This window comes from Lepidochelys kempii, chromosome 17 (assembly GCF_965140265.1).
Source record: "Lepidochelys kempii isolate rLepKem1 chromosome 17, rLepKem1.hap2, whole genome shotgun sequence".
Taxonomy (NCBI): domain Eukaryota; kingdom Metazoa; phylum Chordata; order Testudines; family Cheloniidae; genus Lepidochelys; species Lepidochelys kempii.
This window is the reverse complement of record NC_133272.1, coordinates 5,145,701-5,160,552: the sequence shown is the minus strand read 5'-3', so window position 1 is coordinate 5,160,552 and position 14,852 is coordinate 5,145,701. Positions and strand designations below refer to the sequence as shown.

General features: G+C 41.6%; 1 protein-coding gene across 6 annotated transcripts in view; it reads right to left on the bottom strand.

Moving 5' to 3' along the window:
• Positions 1–1,215: 1,215 nt before the first annotated feature.
• Positions 1,216–14,852, bottom strand: part of GDPD1 (glycerophosphodiester phosphodiesterase domain containing 1) — a 33,224-nt gene continuing 19,587 nt past the window's right edge. For 3 of the 6 annotated variants that reach the window (XM_073315217.1, XM_073315218.1, XM_073315222.1), the window contains 6 exons: positions 13,763–13,881; positions 9,056–9,145; positions 6,832–6,965; positions 5,551–5,610; positions 4,465–4,516; positions 1,216–3,312 (listed from right to left, as the gene is read on the bottom strand). In XM_073315217.1, the coding sequence (XP_073171318.1) occupies positions 3,190–3,312; positions 4,465–4,516; positions 5,551–5,610; positions 6,832–6,965; positions 9,056–9,145; positions 13,763–13,881 (578 nt within the window). In that variant the 3' untranslated portion in view covers positions 1,216–3,189. Of the gene's footprint in view, positions 3,313–4,464; positions 4,644–5,550; positions 5,611–6,831; positions 6,966–9,055; positions 9,146–13,762; positions 13,882–14,852 lie in introns of all 6 variants that reach the window. The other 3 variants (XM_073315219.1, XM_073315220.1, XM_073315221.1) reach the window with 3 other exon arrangements.

Below are 14,852 nucleotides of genomic sequence, written 5' to 3'. Positions count from 1 at the left end.
TCTCATGGTATGAAAAAATAGCTGAGAAGTCTAAAAGCCATGAATGCTACATTTACAAAGCTTAGAGCTTTCCCCAATTTCAAACAACTTTTGGCTTTAAAGTGAAGGTGATAAATGTCATTCTCCAACAACTGAGATTTTTTTTAAAAATACAGCATGCATGTTTGAAACATGGAAGCAATGCATCCAGAGAAGGAAAAATAAATCATTCAGGTCCAAACACTGGGCTGATCTAGCAAAATAATGATGGGGCAACTTTCCTGTGAATACAGGCGTGGCCAGAAATTAAACTGTAGCAGGCAGCAGGTGCATAGGCTCAGAAGAAGGAGGGGGAGTGTTGCTCATTTCCCGTATGCAACAAAACAGTATTCTACAGCTCTCCATTTCTGCTAAAAAGCAAGACAGCTAGTAACTATACTGGTTACATGCAATTATCTGGCTGAAGCTTAACTGGTCTGGACAAAGATCTAGAAGCTTAGCATACAACAAGTTACTTGAAAATGCATATTTTTCATCTGAATTGTTAGAACATTACTTCTATTTTGTTCTTTTTCACTGAGATGCCAGAACATTGATTGTATTAAGACAAAATAAGATCCACATCTATTTAAACCTAGCTACATATTTGCCAAAATCCCTAATGTGGGTTCACTTAAAACTTCTTCAGAAGAGGTTTCTACCATATAATCTACTCAGGGAAAATATTCCTCAGAATACAGATGACATTTAGTAGCTGTTACACAGGGTGATTATAGTGCACCTGTGAATGTTCATCCATCCAGACAAGCTTAACATTCAAACACTTTACTTTAGAAAGCAGGCCTGCTTGCGCCCTAGAACAGCTAACAGGCTGCACGACTGCTGCTCTGGGGCACAAGATGTGGGGTGGGAAGCTAAGGAGGGAATCAAGATATCCCTTAAAAGTTTAAGGAGGCAGAGAGAAAATTCTTATTTTAAGTCATTCCTTAATTAAAATATTTGTACATATATTATTCCTACATCTGACTAGGTTTTATTATTGAGTGAGGTCACATTCTCAAAGCTGAAGTCCCTCAAAAGAGGTCAGGAGCAGATATTATTGTAGTTTAGTTCCAGTCATGTCTAATGACTAAGTTACTGAGCCTTTTACAGCTCATTCCATACATACAGACCACATCATCCAAAAATACATGAAAACAACAGTATTAAAGTAGTAATGCCAAAACACACAAGAAGAAATCACCAGCTCCATTCTTTATTTGACATGCACATGCAACTCCTGCTGGTGATAATGGGAACAGAGAGTGTGCATTTCTAGGGCAACCTTCTTCCCTTGATATTCTGGATTTCCTGGCTTTTCTTAGTAACATTACTTCATCGGTGCGCATGTCTAAATTTCATGCATATTGAATTTATTATTTTTGGTTAGGAAAAAAAATTCCCTTAAAGATGAGACAGAGCTAATACAAACTACTGCCACTCTGATTGTCAAGATATGTATTGCAAAGTGGTGGCAGTGGAGGGTTGTTTTGTTTTTGAAGAGGCAGGATAATTAAGTAAATCTGTTTAAGGTACTTTTACACAACAAGTACCGACCCAGTGGTTCATAATACACATTAAACGTATATTTGTCTTAGTGAATTATTTTAATGGCAGTTTTCTTCATTGTTCCCAAAGGTCTCATCTTTGGTTCCTCACATTAAATATGATTTCCAATCCATCAACCCAATGGAGATTGTGTGTTAACATCTCAGTCAAGCAATTAATTCCTGTGCTAAACCTTTATGCAGATATATTCAACAAAATTGGTGCAGAGAGTGAGATTAACGTATCTCAGAATTCCTCTGCTATCAATATTACTCCCCAAGAGGCCCTCAAATTAGGCATCCACAGAATGCCAGAATTCAGTTTTAAAAATATCTCCAAATCCTTTCGGAACTACCGGGGGGGGGGGGGGGAAGAAGAATCTAAAAAACATTTATTTTCCTTTTGTAAAGATTTTAAACACAGTACTGAATTCTGTTTTCCTCAGTCAATGGTAAGTGCAACCCTCCTTTTCTGGAAAATTGGCTAATGAATTGCCCAGGTAGCATTGTGGGCATTATCTACCAAGTGAGCTACACTTGCTCTGTTACTCATTCCAGATTAGCCCTACTGTACCTCAAGCCAGAACTACCGGGGTCTGATTGTGGTAAAGATTATTAAAAAAATATCTGAAAGAAAACTGAGAAATGAATCCTTTTGTGGATTTTTCATCTTTAGCACCTTTCAAGTTTAACCTAAACTAATTAATGAAGATATATAAATATATGCAATTTATACTACAAGTCTGGAAACAACTACCTTTTTCAATATTATAGCAGTAAAATTGGTTTATAAATTCAGATTTAGGCAAAAAAATGTCATCCCTTGTCAATAATAATTAAAAAAAAAGAGTAACATAACAATATGATAATTCCAGAAGGCAGGGCTAGATTCTAAAAATACTGTACTATGATTTATTGACTAAACTGGATATTATTACACCAAAAAGGGGTCCAAATTATAGCTGTAGACTAACCCCAACATTCTCATTAATAAAGCAATTAAGTAAAGCTATGTTGGTCTAAGGATTTAGTTTTAGTCAAAATACATTACTGTAAGTTACTACCTTTACTGACTACACTTTGCAGGGTAATCTGTCCAGATATCCACAGATCCAACCTCTTACTTTTTGTATGTGCTAGTTTCTTTTCCTCAATGCAGATCACCTGGAAATCAACAGCCAGTTCAATCAATGAGATGTAAATACAATGACGCAGTGCCAGTTATTAATCTCTATCCAACAGCATTTGACAGGAATAGTTTCCAAATGCTATTTCTTGATGTCTGGGTATGGGAACTTGTAATAGGTAAAATACTGCATATTATTTACAAGTACCCTTATCCACAGCCTTCTTTCTATACATCACCATCAGTATAGTGTACGCTTGCTAAACAATCTATTTACAAATGTAAACTATGGTATTAAAATTTTAAATAAATAAAACTGTATACAATCTCTACATCATGTAATGATTTAAGAGTGAGGTAATATAACCCAGCTGATTACATCTTTCACCATTGGGCAAGTGATTTATCCATGTAGTGCTAAAAAATTCTGATGAAGGAATGAAATCCTTGGCTCACTCTGTCCACTTTGTAGGGTCTTGCTTGATTTTTTTTTCCCCTTTATGCTGAATAATTGTGTAAAAACTCCTTAAGCTTTGTTGGATAGTCTGTCATCACTCCAGTTGCTCCCAAATCAAATGCTCTCTTATATTCTTGTTCTTCATTCAGTACCCAAATATACACCTAAAGACAAAAGTACAGAATTGACAGATCATCTAGGAAGTCATCAAAATTAAAAGAAAAAGTACACAAAAATTAAATAAGGAAAATTATGATCTAAAAAGTTTCATATTAGTGAAAGGGGAAGCCAGGTATATCCAAGATGCTCACATCATCATGACATCAACATCATACATAAAAACAGATACCTGACTGCAAATCTAGGAAAATAAGTTCTCTAATGACAAATGATACAAACTTCAACCTCTAACTGGCTATAGAAGAATGTCTCTCTGTTCAGACATTCCCAATTAGTAAAACTAGTATTAGCTAATGCAAAGCTGATAAGGGACAAGTCGTTTAACGGGTTTTGTAGAGATTTAAAAAAATCAAATATGAAAAGAAATGTTTTAATAAAATCAAAAAAGAGTTTTCAGTTAAAAGGGCTTTTCCCAAGCATCTAAATATTTCTTTAAAGTGCATGTGTTAGTGTCTGAGTAACAGAAAGTGAATACAGAATTGAATGTGAAACCTATAAACCTGATTATGAACAGAATAGTATTTTATAATCTATCTTGACTGCCTGTGATAAATAAGGTACAAAAAGTGCACATCAGTGGTGAAAAACTAGTTAGATTTTAAAAATCTATTCAATTTGGATAATCTCTAGTGTTACTAGTAACAAAGGTAAGGAATTTATTTAAAATGCTTTTATTTTGATAAAGTCCCTTTAAATAAATACTTTGGGGGGCAAGAGTATCTTTCTCCCACCTCCACTCCCTGCATGGAGCCTTATTAAAATGTCATTTCATCTGGAAATCTGTTAAAAGCCTTTTCATATTAAAACGTCAAACAAGTAGACAGAGAAAAGTAAACTACAAATATTAATTAGTAATCAGATGCAAGGCTTCACTTAATCCACTGCAACTTTTATAAATACCGTAAGGACTGGACTAAAGAGGATGCCTACTTTAAAATTGTACACACTGTGAACCCCTTCAGTTATTAGGAAGATCTGGCTGATATAAATTCTAACTGCCTTCAGTTCCTATCTTCAGGTCTAATTTTAGGAACAAGGGGAGTGGTAGTGGGAAGATGGAGTCAAACTTTTAAGAATATTAACGAAATACCATGTAACTACAAACCAGCTTGACTTCTCGTTTTATCACACTGTACCTGAATGCCTCGAGCAGTAAGGTGATCAAACAATGCTTTCCTCATTAACAATCTGCAGCAGGGAGAAAAAACTATTATTTTTACAGGACTCAAAGCATGCTAGGCATCTTAGACCATGGCAAATTCTCAACATCTGTATGTTCTGTGGCAACTGCTCCACGTCACACAGTTTCATGGCCCTGCAATGAGAAACTCTGCTTAAAAGCCCAAGTAATGAAAACTTCCAGCCTAGCTACGGCTAGGAAGCACAGAAAACAGCATTCCAAACTATTTGCATTAGCAGTGTATTTTTGTGATTCATTAACTCTTCTCTCCACAAACAAACTCAACTCCAGGTAGGCATCCTCTTTTTAAAAAAGGGTCTTTTCTTCCTTTATAGCAGCACCACTCTACATCAATGTCAGTGAAATATGAATTAAGGAGCACCACCATTAGGCAGGATTCTTATCTGATTTATACCCATAGAATAACCCTCTTTAGCCTCAAGAAGAACTTCATCCTTGATGATAATAAACATGAAACTTTTCTGAAGTGACCTCCCATTAGATCAGATTGCCTATCAGAGATCTTTATTTGGGTTACAGAAGAAGTGAGAGACAAAAAAGACTTATTAGATCAAGTCCAACTCCTGCAACTTTTGGATTTAGTGACCCTGCAGAAGACACACATTTAACAGTATCTTTCAAGGTCCAGCAAAGCTGTATAGGATATCTTGTGGATACCATGAAATGGCCACATGAAGTAAGAGGCCAGATTTTGAACCCACTCACACCCATGTAAATTGAGAGTAACTCCACTAAAGTAAATAGAGTAATTCAAGATTATCTTATGGGTATAAGTGAGATAAGAACCTGCCAAGTGGCAGTGCTCCTTCATGCATATTTCACTGTACAAACCTACAAAAGATATTCCCCATGTGCTGCAGGAGATGCATACTGGCACTGCCTCAAACATACAAAATACCCAAATTTGGCAATATACAAAATATGGTTAATTTCATAATAGTAACTCTGTCCTCCTCACTTGAGGCAATAATCACAATGTATATAGAAAATGAAGTGTGCCAGGAAAAGATTGAAGTCTTACACATCAGCAAGCCAGATAACAAATTTTTGGCTTCTCGTCATCTTCTCTGGTTCTTTCAGCCTAAGAAAAGAAAAAGGATCTTAAATTTACCTCAGCACAGAAAAGTGCCATTTCAAACTATGTTCAAGCAAAGGAAGTGTGCTGGATCAGTCTTGTGACTTCAGAAGCAGTTTCTCTGCACAAGAGTATGGGAAGAAGAATCTTCCTCTGGCTCTGAGACCAATTACTTGGATTGTGCCACATAGGAGAAATGTGTTCCTTTAGGTGGAAGGCAGGAGAGATGGAGACCTAGAGGCAATTTCAACTAATGGTTTGGGCAAAGGAATAAGAAATCAAGAGATCCTGAGATATAACACAAGCTCTGATATCATCATGCTTTCTGGCCTTCATTGGCTCACTTCATCCCTGTGTCAGTTTCCACATCTGATAAAAGGTAGGTAGATGGTGTCAGAATAATTTCTTTTTGCAGCACTGAAGAATGTATTACTATATAAATGCTAGATATTACTCTTTAGCTAGCCTCAGCAAAAGTGGTGTCTGCAAAGACAGCTGCTTTTCTCTGTGGGATGACAGATTAGGGACACTGCTGTAAACAGGAAATGTGCTGGGTGCACATAGTTGAACATAAACACATCCCACTGCTAACCACTAAAAAAAATTCAAGGATGTCACGTACACGTTTCTTAACTAAAGAATAGAAATTTAGCAAGATTTTTGCTTAGACATACACAAAAAAAACCCACATCAGAGAATACATGAATCTTTATCTGTTCTGGTAGAAATACTCTCTCTGAACAAAGATATTATCTTACATTTATATGGTGCCTTTTACCAAAAGCACTTTACCCAATATTATATATAGTAATTATTTCTCTCACCTCTGAAAGGCAGATACCTCTCAGTTTTAATAGCACAGAGCAACACTACACAAACATTTAGGACAACAGGGGAAAACCACACCTGAAAACAATTACCCAAACAGGCCTGGACACTGTAGTCAATCCCCTCTACTCTTGCTAGACATGGGCTGGAATCTTTAGATGTTTAAATGCACTGATTAAATACAGACTAAAGGGAACAGTGCCACATACCAGATCACTAACACCACTTATTTCAGCATTCAGACTTCCTTGGAAGTTTCCCATACAAATAATGCCCCCAAATTGACCCTATATAGCTGGAGAAATATAACTAGATCAGTGTCCAAGACTGCACAGACATTTTATTGCCTTGCTGTTATTTCACTGGAATGACAGCCTGATGAGTGTGTAAATCACTTACTTCAGGATGATTGAGGGCATGGGAATTTCTAAGAATTCCTCCCTGATGGGAATGAATGGCAGCAGACCAGTGTAAAACAAGCCAACAAGAAGCAGGACACGTTTCAAACAGAAAAGGATAGGAATATCAGCATTCTGTAAAAAACATGTAGGAAAATAATGAAAGTTATTTATCAGGTTGCTGAAACTTTTGTATCAAAACAATCTTCAGTGAATGAATGTGTTATAAAGTTTAGCATTTGTGCTTAAAGACATAAAACATCCAGCAGAGTTGCCAACTGTCCAAGTTTGCTGGGTCTGCCCTTGATTTGTGTAGTCCCAGCTAAAGTTGCAAGCAATTGGAAGAGGCAGTAGCTGCTGGAAGATCAAGCTGGGTCAAGGGAAGAGTTTCAAGAGAGCCAGCCATTGCCTGTGATCTCCATCCCCTGCTTCTGTAATCTGGTAAAGTTCTGGTGAAAACTATTCTGGCACTAAGCACTTCCTGTGTATCATATTTCCATTACCACAGAAGCTGTTCATGCACAAAGGGGTGCTGTTGAGCTTCAGATGAGCTGAGCACCCTTCCAGAAAACCAAAAGGGCAGAATCCAGGGCACCACTGGCTGCCTACTGAGTGTGGTTTTGACAGACTCCAAAGCAGTCACCAGCCTGGGGAAGAGGGCTTTGGACAAGAGAAACCAGCTGCCATTCTAGCAATATCCAGCTCAGCTGTGACTGGGAAACAAAGACAATCAGAAAATAACAGACACTGAGGAACAAGAGACAGCAGGATTCAGAGGACAGAAGTGAGAAAGGTAATAGTCCTTACTCCTTCCCCACAATCTACTCCGTAGATTGATTTCTCTGCCCGCCCCACCAATTTTGTTTTCCTCCAGTATTATTGATCCTGTATCACAGATGTATGCAATAGTACTGTGCAGTGGGTAAATCTTGCTAAAAAACAAGCAAGCAAGCCAGGGGCTATCTACACTCAAAAGTTATACTGCTTTAACTATAAAGTGGTACAACTCTCCTATTGCAGACACAATCATACCAGTAGTAAAGGTGCTTGTAACTGGTATAGCTTATTCCTGTACAGGGAAAGGAATAAGCCGTATTGGTATAAGGCACCTTTACACCAGTATAAGCGACTGTCTATATGAAAACTTAGTGCTTGGCCAGCTGGGGTGTAAATCAAACTCGCAGTAGCCTGCTGCACACTAAGTGTCACTGTGGACCCTGTTGCCGTGCACTGTAGGTTCTGTACTGCACTATAAGTTACCCCACTTTGAAATAGGAGTAGATTAAAGCACACTAGGGAACTTTTAGGGCACATCATTAGGGTTCACATGGACAGTTAGTGCACAGCAGGCTAGCGCAATGTAGATTAACACCCCAGCTTGCCAGGCACTGTTTGTACACACAAACCCTAATTGGACCCACACTAGGGGTGTTGTTCAACTTGAGCTACTTTCAGTAGAAAAATTATACTGCCAACAAAGTAGTTAAATTGGTGTAAAGACTGTGTAGATCAAGCCTAAGAGTTCCTCCCACAAACAGCTTACAGCCTAAAGGCATAATACCCAGGACATTATAGTAAAGAACAGAATAGCGCAGAGACAGTTGTGGGTAGGCTTTATTACTTGAATGTTTTTTCACAGAGCAAGTGAGTCTTCACAAAACCTTTGAAGAAGAGTGAGTGCCCTTGGTACACCTCAGCTGGAAGGCCATTGTTGAGACTAGCAGCACAAATTAAAGAGTGTAATAGGACAGCATGGAGTCAGGAGAGAACTTCAGTAAGATTGTATGAATAGGATGGGGAGTGGGAAGAGACGTAGCAGTAAAGAGACTTGAAAGCGAGGAGGAGAATATTCAACTTGATGGGGAAAGACAGCCGAAGCCAGGAAAGAGGTCAGAGAAAGATGTGGAAGAAGAATGTGTGGGTCTTACTCTCAAGCATCAATTAAATACATTCATATGTATGAAAATTAACATAAGTTGTTATTTTAAAAAGTTAGGACAAAAAAGGAAGTGTTAATATTTAGTTTAATTTATATTTTAACGTGTGGAAGAGTTAATACCATATTGCTACCACAGTTCTGACCACAGGTGAAAAACCTGGGTAAATGGCTAAATACACAGTATTTTTCTGTAAATGCTGAATCACTCCATCACCACACAGTAACAGACAGGAGAGTGTAAAGACACTGATCCTTTACTAGGTCATAGTTATTTCTTGGTGCTTACCTCTTTATGACACTTCTCCACAATCTCATAATTGACATTGCCCCACACTGTCAAACGTTCTCGTTTGTACTGGCTCACCAACTCTGAAACCTGTAATCAGTGATCAAAAAGCAGAATCCTGACATTTATTCACTGATACCACCCATTTGAGATGTTTATTCTTCATCACTTGAAGAATTATTCATCGGGAGCTCAATATATTGCAATTTATTATAACAAAGAGTTCCTTCAGAAAAAAAACAACTCTTCATATTCTCTCCCACCACTTTAACACAGTCACTTCTAGGATGGGATACAGCAGCTGTTCAGCACAGCATTTCAGGACAAGAGATAAAGAATACTGAGACATGGCGTTGTTGTTAGTGACTATAAATAGAGCCCCTTCTGGGAACCAGCATCCTGGTCACTTAGGACATGCAGGGGCACTGGGTGTAGTTAGAGTGAGAGGGAGTTAGGTAGTTTAATTGTGTTTGGAAGCTTAATGGAGATCACTTGCCCCTGTAGGGAGTCTGATGAACTAATGAAGTAATTAGCTCATGAGCTGGACAGCTCAGAGAAGGAAGCAAGCAGTAGAAAAGGCTGAGCCAGGGAGCAGGAGGGAAGCCCCTTCTATCTGCTGCTACATTGTGTTGTACCTGGAGGATAAACAAGAAATAATAATAAAAACTCTTAGTGAAGGTACCCTGGTGGAGCACATATGCTGTTTAAAAACCAGGAGGGCTTTACCAGCCAGCCATATTAGGGGGTTCTCTCTTCTATGAAGTGCTGTTATCTTTACCTAAAAAACATATAGTACACAATATCTAGATGCCAGTGTCCACAACAGTAATGGACCTCCATCTTGCATCTCATCTTAGAGATGCCTCTAGCAACATAGCAACCCCTTCCTATTGCCATGATGAGCCCAGGTTCAGTCCTGACTCAGGGGAAAAAACGATTACTCCTAACTGTTGTTCTTCAAGATGTTCACATCCATTCCAATTAGGTGTGTGTGCACCGCGTACACAGTTGTCAGAAAGTTTTCCCTTAGCAGCTCCCGTCAGGTCAGCTGCGGAGTTCCCTGAAGGGGCACCTTCATGGAGCTAAATATATGAGCCTGTCCCTGCTCAGTTGCTTCTCGCCGGCTACTCTGACAGAGGGATAGGGGGGTGGGTATTGGAATGGACACGAACAACACATCTTGAACAACAGTTACAAGAAGGTGAGCAACTATTTTTTCTTCTTCGCGTACTTGTTCACATCAATTCCAATTAGGTGACTCCCAAGCTCCACCCCGGAGGTGGGGTTAGAGTTAAGGAACCGCTGATTGGAGCACTGCTCTGTGGAATGCTGCATAATAGCTTAATGAGAGGTGAACGTATGCCCCAAGGACCAAGTTGCTGCCCTGCAAATTTCTTGCATCGGGACTTGGGCCAGGAACACCATTGACGAGGCTCGTGTCCTCGTGGAATGTGCCGTAAGTGCCAGGGCTGGGATCTTGGCCAGCTTATAGCACGTGCAGATGCAGGACGTGATCCATGAAGATATTTTTGAGATGAGACCAGGAGTCTTTTCATCCGGTCTGCTACTGCTACAAACACCTGGTTTGACTGCCTGAACGGCTTAGTGAGCTCGTTGTAGAATGCTAGTGCCCGCTGAACAGCCAATGAACGTAGCCTCTGTTCTCAATTACTGGCATGAGGATTAGGATAGAAGACACGTAGAAAAATGTCTTTGCTGGTATGGAAGTGACACACTACCTTGCGAAGAAAAGCTGCGTGAGGCCCGAGTCGCACCTTATCTTTGTGGAAGACTGCGTAGGGTGGATTGCAGGTAAGGGCTGTTAGCTCTGACGCTGTCCTGGCTGATGTGATGGCGACTGGGAAGGCTACCTTCCACGACAGAGAAGGGAGCAAATCGCTAATGGTTCAAAAGTGGGCTCCATTAATTTGAAGAGGACCAGACTGAGGTCCCATGGTGGGACAGGCTGTCTAGTCTGAGGATGTAGGCGTTCCAGACCCATGAAGAAATGGCCTACCGTGAGGTTAGAAAATACAGATCTGCCAGATGCTCCCAGCTGGAAGGCTGAGATAGCAGCAAGATGTAACTTGATGGATGACGCTGCCAATCTGTGTTGTTTCAGGTACAGAAGGTACTCTAGAATGAGTGGTATAGACCCCTGTAGTGGAGGTATATGTTGCTGGGCACACCAGCAAGTGAACCTTTTCCACTTAGCTAGATATGTGATCCTAGTGGATGGTTTCACTCCCTTACTGGTTCTGAGCACAGAAGCTCCATGGGGTTTAACCATGAAGCTTCCAGGCCATGAGATGGAGTGACTAGAGGTCTGGGGGGTAAAGGAGACCGTGATCCTGAGTGATCAGATCAGAGGGCAGTGGTAACTCAACTGGTGTGTCCACTGACAGTTCCAGGAGCGTGGTGTACCAGTGTTGTCGGGGCCACACTAGGGCCACCAGATTTACTTCCACTCTGACCCTGCGGACCTTGAGAAGTACCTTGTGCACGAGAGGGATCAGGGGAAAGGCATACAACAAGCGGCCTCCCCAGGGTAGCAGAAACGCATCTGTGATTGAGCCCGGGCTGTGCTTCTGGAAGGAGCAGAGTATTGGACACTTCCTGTTGCTCCTGGTGACGAACAGGTCGACCTGGGGAAACCCCCACCTTTGGAAGATGGAGTGTATGACATCCGGACGGATGGACCACTCGTGATTGCCAAATGACCTGCTGAGGTGGACTGCTAGTTCATTCTGAGCTCCTGGGAGATAGGACACCTCCAGGTGAAAGGAATGGGCTATGCAGAACTCCCACAGCTGGTCAGCTTCTCGGCATAGGGGGGAGGAACAGGCTGCACCCTGCTTGCTGATATAAAACATGGCGGGGCGTTGTCCATCATCACTGCCACGCACTGACCTCTTAGTCAGGCCTGAAAGGTTTGGCATGCTAACTGTACTACCCTGGGCTCCTTGATATTGATATGAAGGGGGAGCTCGTCCTGTGACCATAGGCCCTATATTTGGAGATCTCCCAAATGTGCACCCCAGCCCAGAGCTGACGCATCCGTTACCAGGGACAAGGAGGGCTAGGGGCTGTTGAATGGGACTCCTTCGCACACTGTCCAAGGGTCGAGCCACCATTGGAGGGACTCAAGTACTTGCTCTGGTACCGTGACCACTGAGTCCAGGCTGTCATGCCCTGGGTGGTAGGCCGAATCGAACCAGGCCTGGAGTGGCCCGAGCTTCAGTCTGCCATGGTGGACCACGTAAGTGCAGGCTGCCACATGGCCAAGGAGACTCAGGCATCCCCTTGCTGTAGTGGTCAGGTATCGCCTGAGGTTTTGAATAATGTCTGTTATGGCTTGGGATCGGGTCTCTGGAAGGAACACCCTTGCCTGTACCGAGTCCAGCACCTCCCTGATGAATTCTATTCTTTGGGTCGGTGATAAGGTTGACTTGTTCAAATTAAGGAGTCGTCCCAATCTCTTGAAAATGGATCTGACTAATTGGACTTGAGATTACCTGCTCCCTGGAGTACCCCCCCATAGTAGCCAGTTGTCGAGGTAAGAATTAATTCTCCAGCGGAAGGCTCCTACGACAGACATGCACTTGGTGAACACTTGGGGAGCTGTTGACCGGCCGAAGGGGAGGACCATGAACTGATAATGTTTTTGGTCGACCACAAACCGTAGAAATTATCTGTGTGCAGGTTGAATAGCTATGTGAAAGTATGCATTTTCATGTCGAGAGCGGCTTACCAGTTGCCTGGATCCAGAGAAGGGATAACTGTACTTAGGGAGACTATGCAGAACTTCAACTTTATCATGAATTTGTTGAGCCCTTGCATGTCTATGATGGATCTGAGACCCCACCGTGGCTTTGGGGATTAGGAAATAATGGAATAGAATCCCTTGCCCCATAGCTCCTGAAGAACCTCCTCCACTGACCCTGCTGTGAGGAGCACCTGCACCTCCTGGATAAGGAGTTGCTCGGGAAAAGGGTCCCTGAAGAGGGACGTCCTGGCGGTCCGCAGCAGACTGTGAATGAAGGGCAGATTCCACAAGCAACTGCTTCAATCGGAAATCTTGCTCCTTTAGTTCTGGTGCAGAGAGCCCTGCAGATCTTGCATCTTTCTATCTGGTGCACCTCCTACAGACATGAGTCGTGGGGGTCGCTCGTTGGCATAGGCTTGGCTGCAGGTTCCGCAGGGTTTAAAAGCCCTAGGCTCACGGCATGCCCCCGAGCCCAAGGGAGGGCGGGATTTGGGAACCCCGCTCCCAAACCTCACTATATATACTAACAACTAAAACTAACCACAAATAAACTAAGCTAAACTAACTATATGAAAGAACGCTAAGGGAAGCACTTGCTAGGCAAGAGATCGCAGTTCCAACGACCATCACTGGAAGTAAGAAGGAACTGAGGAGGGGCCGGGTCAGCAGGGTCATATACTGAGTGCCATGAACGCGCCACTCCAGGGGGCTCCACAGCCAACCCGACAGGAGCTGCTCCGGGATAACTTTCCGACAACTACGCACACACCTAATTGGAACTGACATGAACAAGCACTTGAAGAACACCACCTTCCACTGAATCATCAGTTCTACTTCCTGTAGTCTCTTATCCAAGTACAGATAAGATGTGACCTTTGCGCAATTTGATTCAATTACAACTCAAGGTGCTAGTTTTGGGCAGTAGGTACTGTGTTGTGTACCTTTTTAATCAGCACATTGTTGTTCACTTTGATGTCAATGTTGACCGGAGTATTTGGAAATGCCTCAAACACCTCCTTCAGCAGTGGAATGCGATTGTCTTCACCCTCACAGTGGCATTCTGGGAAAGCAAATGGAGTTGTGTCAGTGCTGTGATTTGCCTCTCAATATTTTGCAGTTAAAAGCAAATCTATAGAGCACTCAACATTTTGATGAAGGACCTAAAAGAAAAATAGTTCTGAAAAGCTAGCATACTCCTTGTACTGAGGGGAAAAAAACCCTGCAACTATCTAGGTGAATCAAAATCATTATCAAGGTCAATCCTATGGTCCAGCTTACAGTGCAATATGCTACCCTTGGATGCTCATACTTGGGGGAACCAGTCTCCTCACTGGTCATTTTGGTCAGGTGCCAACGAGGTTACCTTTAGCTTCTTAACCCTTTACAGGTGAGAGGATTTTTCCTCTGGCCAGGAGGGATTTTAAAGGGGTTTACCCTTCCCTTTATATTATGACACGCCCCCCCAAATCTCAGCTGGGCCTCTTGGACCAGCATACTTGTATAGGAATCTGGCAAGCATATACAAATTTAGTTCTAATTTTTAATCTAGATATGTCAGGTGGCACATGGCAAGTATAAAAATCCATCCCATGAAAATGGTGTAGCAGTTTTGTATCACAGGATGATAATTTGTAGTGTTATTCTGCCCAGTAATGGTAAGAGGCCATTTTAAATTTCACATTTAAGGTCACTGAATGAGAAATATTTTTATTAAGTGGAACTAGAATGCATTTTTGTATTTTGCTGTCCAACTGTGTAGTATCATGATAGTGACTATGACATCAGTTCTCATTGCTAGAATCAGTGTCTACTGTACCTATGTCTTACCTCTGGAAGTTGTTCCTCAAACTACCTATGTGCATGGGAATGGGGGAGACTTCCCCAGCAGGCACCCTGGCACACTGTTCTTGTAGGAGGGGCAATGTGGAATCCCTTCCACTGCAATGCTTTCTTTGATCCAAGATATTAAAAATTAGAATAGAACTTCTACCTCCAGTCTCCTCCTCTATCAAGAATGGTTTACATACAGTT